The 12,665-nt window shown below is 50.2% G+C and overlaps 1 protein-coding gene across 2 annotated transcripts in view; it reads right to left on the reverse strand.

Moving 5' to 3' along the window:
- Nucleotides 1-519, reverse strand: part of wdr44 (WD repeat domain 44) — a 104,949-nt gene extending 104,430 nt beyond the window's left edge. Inside the window, exon 1 of one of the 2 annotated variants that reach the window (XM_072505052.1) lies at nucleotides 310-519. In XM_072505052.1, coding sequence (XP_072361153.1) covers nucleotides 310-386 — 77 coding nt within the window. In that variant the 5' untranslated portion in view covers nucleotides 387-519. The remainder of the gene's footprint in view (nucleotides 1-309) is intronic. The other variant, XM_072505051.1, reaches the window with a different exon arrangement.
- Between the last annotated feature and the right edge of the window lie 12,146 nt (nucleotides 520-12,665).

Genomic DNA, 12,665 nt, shown 5'->3' on the forward strand with positions numbered 1-12,665 from the left:
ACAGATCAACTTGGACAGATCATGAACATAGAACATACAGTGCAGAAGGAGGCCATTCAGTCCATCGAGTCTGGGGGGGGGGGGGGGGGAGGGAGGGACCTCCATATGAACCCCTCTACTCCAGACCCCTCCTCCTCAAAACCCCAAGTCAATCCATACCCACTCCACCTCAGCCCGACCCCCAGTCCCTCCCCCACCGCAGCCCCCAGTCCCTCCCCCACCGCAGCCCCCAGTCCCTCCCCCACCGCAGCCCCCAGTCCCTCCCCCACCGCAGCCCCCAGTCCCTCCCAAAATCCACTCGGCACTTACGCGACCGGCGACGGGGCCAAGTGGACATCCTCCGCCGCATCATAAAACTCCTCGGCGTCACTGGTATCGGACGCCATTTACGTGCGCCGCAGACCGGGGAGTGAGAGACCGGAGCTTAGTCCGGGGGCTGGGGGGTGAGAGAGAGAGCGAGAGGGAGGTGAGGCCTGGAGAATGCGCGGCTGGGCGCCGCCGGACCCGGGGCTGAGCATGCGCCGAAGGCACTCGGAACTGAGCATGCGTATCGCTCGCCCCAGGTCCGGGAGCCGAGCCTGCGCACTGAGCACCCACAGGAAGACCGCCCCCTGGGGGAAGGGCCAATAATCACCCTGAGTCCTGGGAGGGTAGGCGTTGAACTCAAACAACATTTATTCAAAATGCTGGAAATATATGGCAGTGATCTGGATCTTGCAGTGCAGGGGACAATGTCAAAGTTCACAGATGACACAAAACTTGGAAGTATTTTAATCTGCGAAGCAGACAGTGTGGAACTTTAAAAGGGCATAGACCAGTTGGTGGAGTGGGCAGATAGGTGGCAGATGTAGTTCAATGCGAAGAAGTGTGAGGTGATGCATTTTGGTATGAAGAACATGGAGAGACAATACAAAATAAGGGCTAAAACTCTTAACGGGGTTCAGCAGCAGAGAGACCATTTCTACATGCATCTGTTATTTCTTTGTTTATTGCCTGCCCCACCATAATGTTACTATTCGGTGGCCTATAGACTACTCCTATCAGTGATTTTTTCGCCTTACTTTTCCTGATTTCCACCCAAATGTATTCAACCTCATTCTCCATAGCACCGATCTCATCCCTTACTATTGCCCAGATGTCATCCTTAAATAATAGAGCTACACCACCTCTCTTACCATCCACTCTGTCCTTCCGAATAGTTTGATACCCTCGGATATTTAACTCCCAGTCGTGACCATCCTTTAACCATGTTTTAGTAATGGCCACTAAATCATAGTCATTCACGATGATTTGCGCCATCAACTCATTTACCTTATTCCGAATACTACGAGCATTCAGGTAAAGTAAACATGTTGGCTTTTATACCTCTGTTTTGAATCTTAACACCTTGATCAGTAACCTCTCCTAAGTTATATTTCCTCTTAACTTTTCTCCTAATTTTCCTTGTCATTGAACTCATATCTTCATGTAACAACCTGCCGCATCGCTTACCATTGATGTTTTTACTTCCCGTTTTATTCCTTTCAGTATTACTGGTCCTATTCACTGAGCTCCCCTCAGTCACTGTACCTTGTACTGTCGCCCTTTTTGATATTTGTCTATGACTTCTCTGCCTTACACTTTCCCCCTTACTGCCTTTTGTTTCTGTCCCTGTTTTACTACCTTCCCCCTTCCTGTATCGGTTCCCATCCCCCTGCCAGATTAGTTTAAACCCTCCCCAACAGCTCCAGCAAACACCCCCCCCCCCCCCCCCCCCGGGTACTTAATCTATAAGGTGTGACTGCCTCCTGAAAGAGAGCATCCAGGTAACTCTCCCCTTTCCGAATGTGCCACAGTGTCCGAAGCTCAGCCTCCAGCTCATCAATTCTGTGCTGGAATTCCTCGAGTGTGTGTGTATGTGTTTGAGAGAGAGGGTGAGAGTATATGGGCACGATTCTCCACTCCCGCGCTGGTTGGGAGAATCGCCTTGCCCACCAAATTTTCCCGCGACGCCGGTCCGACGCCCTCCCGCGATTCTCCCAAGCGGCGGGAACGGCCCCGTCGAGTTCCGCACAGCGCAGGTCGGAGAATCGCCCGAGGCACCCAAAATGGCGATTCTCCGGTACCCCTGCTATTCTCAGGCCCGGATGGGCCGAGCGGCCAGGCCAAAATGGCGGGTTCCCCCCGGCGCTGTCCACACCTGGTCGCTGCCGTCGGGAACAGCGCGGGAAAGCTGGGGGGGGCGGCCTGCGGGTGGTGGGGGACAGGGGGGATCCTGCACCGGGGGGGTACCTCAAATGGGGTCTGGCCCGCGATCGGTGCCCACCGATCGTCGAGCCATCCTCTCTGAAGGAGGACCTCCTTTCTTCCGCAGCCCCGCAAGATCCGTCTGCCATCTTCTTGCGGGGCGGACTCGGAGAGGACGGCAACCATCCAACCCACGCATGCGCGGGTGACGCCAGTTATGCGGCGCCGGCCACGTCATGTATGCGGCGCCGCCTTTACGCGGCGACAAGGCCTGGCGCGTGTAAATGATGCGGCCCCGCTCCTAGTCCATTATCGGGCCCTGAATCGGTCGGGATAGGGGCTGTTTCACGCCGTCGTGAAACTCGACGGCGTGGGCACTTCGGCGCAGGAGTGGAGAATCCTGTCCCATCGGTGCGATTCTCCACTCCCGCGCCGGTTGGGAGAATTGCTTGGGCCGCCAAATTTTCCCGCGACGCCGGTCTGACGCCCTCCCACGATTCTCCCGAGTGGCGGGAACGGCCCCGTCGAGTTCCGGGGGAAGGCCCTAGCGGCCAGGTCTCTGGCACTGAGTCTGGCTCTGGGGCTCAGAAGGGAAGGGGGGAGAATAGAAAAGCAATAGTTGTAGGAGATTCAATGGTTAGGGGAATAGATAGGAGATTCTGTAGTCGCGAGCGAGACTCCCGGAAGGTATGTTGCCTCCCGGGTGCCAGGGCCAGGGATGTCTCAGATCGTGTCTTCAGGATCCTTAAGGGGGAGGGGGAGCAGCCAGAAGTCGTGGTGCACATTGGTACCAACGACATAGGTAGGAAAAGGGGTGTGGAGGTAATAAACAAGTTTAGGGAGTTCGGCTGGAAGTTGAAAGCCAGGACAGACAGAGTTGTCATCTCTGGTTTGTTGCCGGTGCCACGTGATAGCGAGGCTAGGAATAGGGAGAGAGTGCAGTTGAACATGTGGCTGCAGGAATGGTGTAGGAGGGAGGGCTTCAGGTGTTTGGATAATTGGAGCGAATTCTGGGGAAGGTGGGACCTGTACAAGCAGGACGGGTTGCATCTGAACCAGAGGGGCACCAATATCCTGGGAGGGAGGTTTGCTAGTACTCTTCGGGAGGGTTTAAACTAATTTGGCAGGGGAATGGGAACCGGATTTGTAGTCCAGCAACTAAGGTAGCCGATATTCAGGACGCCAAAGCTTGTAATGAGGCAGTGGGGAAGGGAACACTGACAAAGGAGAGTATTTGCAGGCACGGAGATGGGTTGAAGTGTGTATACTTCAACGCAAGAAGCATCAGGAATAAGGTGGGTGAACTTAAGGCATGGATCGGTACTTGGGACTACGATGTGGTGGCCATCACGGAAACTTGGATAGAAGAGGGGCAGAAATGGTTGTTGGAGGTCCCTGGTTATAGATGTTTCAATAAGATTAGGGAGGGTGGTAAAAGAGGTGGGGGGGCGCATTATTAATTAGAGATAGTATAACAGCTGCAGAAAGGCAGTTTGAGGAGTATCACCCTATTGAGGTAGTATGGGTTGAAGTCAGAAATAGGAAAGGAGCAGTCACCTTGTTAGGAGTTTTCTATAGGCCCCCCAATAGTAGCTGAGATGTGGAGGAACAGATTGGGAAACAGATTTTGGAAAGGTGCAGAAGTCATAGGGTAGTAGTCATGGGCGACTTTAACTTCCCAAATATTGAGTGGAAACTCTTTAGATCAAATAGTTTGGATGGGGTGGTGTTTGTGCAGTGTGTCCAGGAAGCTTTTCTAACACAGTATGTAGATTGTCCAACCAGAGAAGGGGCAATATTGGATTTAGTACTGGGTAATGAACCAGGGCAAGTGATAGATTTGTTAGTGGGGGAGCATTTTGGAGATAGTGACCACAATTCTGTGACTTTCACTTTAGTAATGGAGAGGGATAGGTACGTGCAACAGGGCAAGGTTTACAATTGGGGGAAGGGTAAATACGATGTTGTCAGACAAGAATTGAAGTGCATAAGTTGGGAACATAGGCTGGCAGGGAAGGACACAAGTGAAATGTGGAACTTGTTCAAGGAACAGGTGCTACGTGTCCTTGATATGTATGTCCCTGTCAGGCAGGGAAGAGATGGTCGAGTGAGGGAACCATGGTTGACAAGAGAGGTTGAATGTCTTGTTAAGAGGAAAAAGGTGACTTATGTAAGGCTGAGGAAACAAGGTTCAGACAGGGCATTGGAGGGATACAAGATAGCCAGGAGGGAACTGAAGAAAGGGATTAGGAGAGCTAAGAGAGGGCATGAACAATCTTTGGCGGGTAGGATCAAGGAAAACCCCAAGGCCTTTTACACATATGTGAGAAATATGAGAATGACTAGAGCGAGGGTAGGTCCGATCAAGGACAGTAGCGGGAGATTGTGTATTGAGTCTGAAGAGATAGGAGAGGTCTTGAATGAGTACTTTTCTTCTGTATTTACAAATGAGAGGGGCGATATTGTTGGAGAGGACAGTGTGAAACAGATTGGTAAGCTCGAGGAAATACTTGTTAGGAAGGAAGATGTGTTGGGCATTTTGAAAAACTTGAGGATAGACAAGTCCCCCGGGCCTGACGGGATATATCCAAGGATTCTATGGGAAGCAAGAGATGAAATTGCAGAGCCGTTGGCAATTATCTTTTCGTCCTCACTGTCAACAGGGGTGGTACCAGGGGATTGGAGAGTGGCGAATGTCGTGCCCCTGTTCAAAAAAGGAACTAGGGATAACCCTGGGAATTACAGGCCAGTTAGTCTTACTTCGGTGGTAGGCAAAGTAATGGAAAGGGTACTGAAGGATAGGATTTCTGAGCATCTGGAAAGACACTGCTTGATTAGGGATAGTCAGCACGGATTTGTGAGGGGTAGGTCTTGCCTTACAAATCTTATTGAATTCTTTGAGGAGGTGACCAAGCATGTGGATGAAGGTAAAGCAGTGGATGTAGTGTACATGGATTTTAGTAAGGCATTTGATAAAGTTCCCCATGGTAGACTTCTGCACAAAGTAATGAGGCATGGGATAGTGGGAAATTTGGCCAGTTGGATAACGAACTGGCTAACCGATAGAAGTCAGAGAGTGGTGGTGGATGGCAAATATTCAGCCTGGATCCCAGTTACCAGTGGTGTACCGCAGGGATCAGTTCTGGGTCCTCTGCTGTTTGTGATTTTCATTAATGACTTGGATGAGGGAGTTGAAGGGTGGGTCAGTAAATTTGCAGACGATACGAAGATTGGTGGAGTTGTGGATAGTAAGGAGGGCTGTTGTCGGCTGCAAAGAGACATAGATAGGATGCAGAGCTGGGCTGAGAAGTGGCAGATGGAGTTTAACCCTGAAAAGTGTGAGGTTGTCCATTTTGGAAGGACAAATATGAATGCGGAATACAGGGTTAACGGTAGAGTTCTTGGCATTGTGGAGGAGCAGAGAGACCTTGGGGTCTATGTTCATACATCTTTGAAAGTTGCCACTCAAGTGGAGAGAGCTGTGAAGAAGGCCTATGGTGTGCTCGCGTTCATTAACAGAGGGATTGAATTTAAGAGCCGTGAGGTGATGATGCAGCTGTACAAAACTTTGGTAAGGCCACATTTGGAGTACTGTGTACAGTTCTGGTCGCCTCATTTTAGGAAGGATGTGGAAGCTCTGGAAAAGGTGCAAAGAAGATTTACCAGGATGTTGCCTGGAATGGAGAGTAGGTCTTACGAAGAAAGGTTGAGGGTGCTAGGCCTTTTCTCATTAGAGCGGAGAAGGATGAGGGGCGACTTGATAGAGGTTTATAAGATGATCAGGGGAATAGATAGAGTAGACAGTCAGAGACTTTTTCCCCAGGTGGAACACACCATTACAAGGGGACATAAATTTAAGGTGAAAGGTTGAAGATATAGGAGGGATATCAGAGGTAGGTTCTTTACCCAGAGAGTAGTGGGGGCATGGAATGCACTGCCTGTGGAAGTAGTTGAGTCGGAAACATTAGGGACCTTCAAGCAGCTGTTGGATAGGTACATGGATTACGGGAAAATGATATAGTGTAGATGTATTTATTCTTAAGGGCAGCACGGTAGCATTGTGGATAGCACAATTGCTTCACAGATCCATGGTCCCAGGTTCGATTCCAGCTTGGGTCATTGTCTGTGCGGAGTCTGCACGTCCTCCCCGTGTCTGCATGGGTTTCCTCCGGGTGCTCCGGTTTCCTCCCACAGTCCAAAGATGTGCGGGTTAGGTGAATTGGCCAATGATAAAATGCCCTGAATGTCCAAATTCCCCTTGGTGTTGGGTGGAGGTGTTGGGTTTGGGTGGGGTGCTCTTTCCGGGGGCTGGTGCAGGCTCGGGGGGCCGATTGGCCTCCTTCTGCACTGTAGATTCAATGATAATCTATGATTAATCTAGGACAAAGGTTCGGCACAACATCGTGGGCCGAAGGGCCTGTTCTGTGCTGTATGTTCTATGTTCTATGTTCCGCACGGCGCAGGCCGGAGAATCGCCCGAGACACCCAAAATGGCGATTCTCCGGCACCCCTGCTATTCTCAGGCCCGGATATGCCGAGCGGCCAGGCCAAAACGGCGGGTTCCCCCCCGGTGCAGTCCACACCTGGTCGCTGCCATCGAGAACAGCGCGGGAATGCTGGGGGGGGCGGCCTGTGGGGGGGGGGGAGGGGGGATCCTGCACCGGGGGGAACCTCAGATGGGGCCTGGCCCGCGATCGGTACCCACCGATCGTCGGGCCGTCCTCTCTGAAGGAGGACCTCCTTTCTTCCGCAACCCCACAAGATCCGTCTGCCATCTTCTTGCGGGGCGGACTCGGAGAGGACGGCAACCACGCATGCGCGGGTTGGTGCCGGCCAACCGGCGCATGCGCGGGTGACGCCAGTTATGCGGCGCCTGCCGCGTCATGTATGCGGCGCCGCCTTTACACGGCGACAAGGCCTGGCGCGTGTAAATGACGCGGCCCCGATCCTAGCCCATTATCGGGCCCTGAATCGGTCGGGATAGGGGCCGTTCCGTGCCGTCGTGAACCTCAATGGCGTTGTCACTTCGGCACGGGAGTGGAGAATCCCGCCCTATGTGTCTGAGAGGTGAGAGTGTGTCTCTGGGAGAGGTGTGTCTGAAAGAGAGGTGAGAGTGTGTCTGAGAGAGAGAGGTGAGGTGTGTGTCAGCGTTTCTGGGCGAGAGGTGTGAGTGTGTGTATACGTCTGAGAGAGAGTTGAGACTGTGTGCCTGAGAGAAGTGAGAGTGTGCCTGAGAGAGAGGTGAGTGTGTCTGAGAGAGAGGTGAGTGTATGTGTCTGAGAGAGAGATGAGTGTAAATGCCGGAGAGAGGTGAGAGTGTGTGTGTCCAATATGAGAATCTGCCAATTCTGCAGCACTCTTCCCACTTGAATCAAAGGAGCAGTAACCAAATAAAATGATAAAAAGGTCAGATCGGAGTGTTTTTTTCAATAAGAGACTTTAAAATTAGAGTAAACAAATGCATATAAAAAATACAAAAGACTAAAATATTTTTTTGTATATTTGTACCTATTGCAATATGATTTTTTGTGATTTGTCTCTTCAGTCCTCTTAGGAGTTCTGTGGCTGCAAAGGTTTGGGATATGAGGAATGACAGGTATATGGAATTAGGTCACAGATCAGCCTTAATCTCATTGAATAGTGGAACAAACTCATGGCCTCCTGCTATTTCGAATGCTTCATTCTGTTTTGCCTGTTGTTTGTGGTCCTTCTTGCCTGAGCTCATTACTTTGTGATTGTTAACATTGAAATTAATTAGTTGTTGTTTCTGAGCCAATGTTTCTGGAAGTTTCTATCTCTGGACATTCTGCCTTGATTATTTGCACCCCTCCAAACCCACCTTGGGTGCAAATTCTGCTGCTTTTGTTCTCTGCTTTTGATTTGTGTATTCATACATAGAAACTTACATACTAATTAGAAGCAGTAAGGGGCCATTCGGCCCTTCGAGCCTGCTCCCCCATTCATTATGATCGTGGCTGATCATCAAGTTCAATACCCTGATCCTGCCCCCCCCCCCTAACCTTTTGACCCCATTCGCCCCAAGAGCTATATCTAATTCCTTCTTGAAATGACACAATATTTTGGCCACATCCACAGTTCATTTTTACAGAAACCTGCGCTATGATTTCAATCTGTATATTCCCTGTGGAAATGCATAAAATCATACAGTATAGATGGAGGTCACTCAGCCCATCATGTTAGCACTGACCCTTTGAAAGCACTGACCTCCTACTTTTAGTCCATTGTATGGCAGATTTTTACTTTTTCAAGTACATGCAGTATGAACAGCATGGAGACACATTAGTTAGCACTGCTGCCTCGCAGTGCCATGGACCTGGATTCGATTCCAAGCTTGCGTGAGTGTCTTTTTTGAGGTTTGTACATTCTCTGTGTCTGCGTGTGCTCCGGTTTCCTCCCACAGTCCAAAGGCTAGGTGGCTTGCCCACGCTAAATTGCCCCTTAGTGTTCAAATGTTTGTTGGAATATGGGATTACAGGGATGGGGTGGGGTACGGTGCTCTTTCAGAGGGTCGGTTTAGACTTGATGGGCCGAATGGCCTCCTTCTGCACTGTATGGATTCTATGAGTCTATGCCTAATTCCTTTTCGATGTCACTAGCTTTCGGAGCGCTGCTCCTTCCTCAGGTGAATGAAGAGGTATGTTCCAGAAATATATATATAGACAAATTCAAAGGTACCAAACAATGCTTGGAATGCGATCATTAGCAGGTGATTAAATCTTTACAGATCCAGAGATGGGGTAACCCCAGGTTAAAGAGGTGTGAATTGTGTCAAGCCAGGACAGTTGGTAGGATTTTGCAGGCCAGAATCTAATCCAACACCTAATCAGTCTTAATTTCAAGTTTTTAATTTCAAGCTTTCAATTTCAAGTTTTAATTTTATTTAAACAGTATCTTATGTGGAGCCTCATTTAATGCTTTCTGGAAGTCCAGATGGTGGGGGATGAATGTAATGCGACATGAATCCCAGGTCCCGGTTGAGGCCGCACTCATGTGTGTGGAACTTGGCTATAAGTTTCTGCTCGGCGATTCTGCGTTGTCGCGCGTCCTGAAGGCCGCCTTGGAGAACGCTTACCCGGAGATCGGAGGCTGAATGCCCTTGACTGCTGAAGTGTTCCCCGACTGGAAGGGAACATTCCTGCCTGGTGATTGTTGCGCGATGTCCGTTCATTCGTTGTCGCAGCGTCTGCATGGTCTCGCCAATGTACCACGCTTCGGGACATCCTTTCCTGCAGCGTATGAGGTAGACAACGTTGGCCGAGTCGCACGAGTATGTACCGCGTACCTGGTGGGTGGTGTTCTCACGTGTAGTAGTGGTAGCCATGTCGATGATCTGGCATGTCTTGCAGAGATTGCCATGGCAGGGTTGTGTGGTGTCGTGGTCACTGTTCTGAAGACTGGGTTGTTTGCTGCAAACAATGGTTTGTTTGAGGTTGCGCGGTTGTTTGAAGGCAAGTAGTGGGGGTGTGGGGATGACCTTGGCAAGATGTTCATCGTCATCAATGACGTGTTGAAGGCTGTGAAGAAGGAACATACCACACCTGAGGAAGGAGCAGCGCTCCGAAAGCTAGTGACATTGAAACAAACCTGTTGGACTTTAACCTGGTGTTGTAAGACTTCGTACTGTGCTCACCCCAGTCCAACACCGGCATCTCCACATCATAATTCCTTTTAGTAATCTAGGATTGAATCTGCTTCCGCCATCCTTTCAGGCAACGCATTCCAGTCACCAGCAATGAGGTTAGTAACACGTTAATGATTTTGTTGGAACTTATTTGGAATTTGTAAATTCTGTTGCTCCATAAGTTAGTTCTAGCTCCTGAAAGCTGCTCCATCGCTTCTTAACAAATGTGTTATTTAGAATCTAGAATCCCTACAGTGCAGAAGGAGGCCATTTGGCCCATTAACTGGAGTACCATTTCAACATGCGCAAGCACTAAGTGAAATGAAATAGGCAGTGATTTAAGTTCATATTTACTTGTTCAACACTGCAGTGTGTGCGCTTTGGCAATTCAGTGTTGTGTTTTACTTCTTCTTGTGACTCACAAATAATGCCTCTTTCAAGACTAATTTTCATTATATGGCCCTCAGGGGCCAAGCACTATGTTGTATCTGATTCCCCTCCGACACCATGGAATATTAATTCCCCCGCTAATTGAGGTGGATGAGCCCCCCCTCCCCCACCCTGCTGACTGCGAGGAGCCTCACAGGATACAATATATTCTGACGATGATCTTTGCATCCTCACTCTCCACTGGAGTAGTACGGGATGATTGGAGGGAGGCGAATGTTGTTCTCCTGTTCAAGAAAGGGAATAAGCAAATTATAGCGATTTTGGGGGAATTTGGCCAGTTTTCGGGGTATAAACTGAATATGACAAGAGTGAGATGTTTGTAGTCCAGGCGAGGGGTCAGGAGGGTCGGCTGAGGGAGCTGCCGTTTAGGTTAGTAGGGGACAGTTTCAGATACTTAGGGATACAAGTGGCTCGTGACTGGGACCGGTTACACAAGTTGAACTTGTCCCGGTTGGTTGAACAGATGAGGGGCGGGTTTCGGACATGGGATGCGCTCCCGCTGTCGTTAGCTGGGAGAGTGCAGACGGTCAATATGACAGTCCGACTGAGATCTTTGTTCGTATTTCAGTGTCTCCCAATTTTCATCCCGCGGTCCTTTTTTAAGAGGGTTAATAAAATGATCCTGGGCTTTGTGTGGGCGGGTAAGGCCCCGCGAGTGAAGAAGGTGATGCTCGAGCGGAATTGGGGGGGGGGGACTTGCGCTGCCGAATTTCAGTAATTATTACTGGGCGGCTAACATAGCCATGATAAGGAAGTGGGTGGTGGGGGCGGGGTCGGTTTGGGAGCGAGGCAGCTTCGTCTAGGGGCACCAGTCTGGGGGAGTTGATGACGGCACCTCTGCCGTTCCTGCTGGCGAGGTACTCCACCAGCCCCATAATGGTGGTGGCCCTGAGAATCTGGGGTCAGGGGAGGAGGTACGCTGGAGCAGTGGGAGCATGGGTCTGGTCCCCAATACGTGACAATCACCGGTTTGCCCCGGGGAGCTTGGATGTGGAGTTCCGAGTATGGCGAAGGGCGGGGATTGAGAGGATGGGGACCTGTTTTTAGAGGGGAGCTTCCCTTGCTTGAGGGCACTAGAGGGGAAGTTTGGGTTGGCAAGGGGGAACGAATTTTGATATTTACAGGTGCGTGACATTCTGCGTAGGCAGGTATCATTCTTCCCAATCCTGCCACAAAGGGGGATCCAGGATAGTGTTGCTCTGTTTATCTGGTTATAAATATGGCGGTCAATATGGTCGCCTTTCTTAATCCTAATTATGTTTCTACTTTCAGAGTCGCCAGGTATCTCTCAATACCGCCACAAGGTTCAACCCGAATACCGCTCAAAGAGCCAATACATCAATTAGTTAGTTCAAAGTCAATACTATTTATTTACACACACAGTAAGATCTCCTCATGCACAACAATACTACAAACTAAACTATCTCTAACTCTAACACCTATACTTAACTTCGGGTGCCCACTTAGTCAGAGGAACAATGGCCGTTGTTCGGATCTGAGGCTGTTGGGTTCGAAGAGGTAACAGGGGAACAGCTAAGGTTGTCTGCCTGGTAGCGAGCGTTGCCCTTGAACTTACTTGCTTCTGGTGATGCTGGTGGATGGGTCTCTCCGCTTTGAGAGCCAATTCCAAGAGAGCGAATCTCTCGTGGGAGTTCCTTCTTATGCTTGGAGGGGCTTCGCGTGCTTTTAGGTGGGCCTTAAACGTGGTCCCAATTAATTGGGCACCTTCTCGATCATTGTTATCGATCTTAACCAATAAAAGGGGTGGGTACCCTAATGGCTGGGTGTGTCTTAGGTGGCCGTTGGCCTTGCTTCGTTTGTGTCTTTCTGGTGCCGGGATGTCTGTAACAGTATCAACTACCTTAGTGTTAGTCCTTTGTTCCTCGGAGATGGTCCATCAGTATGCTAATCGACCCAGAGTTTCAATTCCGTCTGGTAACTGCTTCCCAAATATACATTCAGGCACTGTGCCAGCTTGTTGTCTAGTATTGTCCACATTTCCGTACATTCTTTGTGAGCGTCCATTTTGTATTCTGGAAGTGGCCATCCCAGATGGCTACAATAGGGTAGTGTGGGAGAGGGGAGCATCTCGGACCTCTACAAAGAACTCATGGGGGCGGAGGAGACGCAGACGGAGGAGCTGAAGCGTAAGTGGGAGGAGGAGCTTGGTGGTGAGATGGAGGATGGCTTATGGGCGGACGCGTTGAGTAGAGAACGCGACCGCAACATGCGCCAGGCTCAGCTTGATCCAATTCAAGGTGGTCCATCTGGCCCACATGATAGTGGCCCGGATGAGTAGATTCTTTGGGGTAGAGGACAGGTGTGCAAAATGTGCGGGAAGACCAGC

This window comes from Scyliorhinus torazame, chromosome 5 (assembly GCF_047496885.1).
Source record: "Scyliorhinus torazame isolate Kashiwa2021f chromosome 5, sScyTor2.1, whole genome shotgun sequence".
Classification (NCBI taxonomy): domain Eukaryota; kingdom Metazoa; phylum Chordata; class Chondrichthyes; order Carcharhiniformes; family Scyliorhinidae; genus Scyliorhinus; species Scyliorhinus torazame.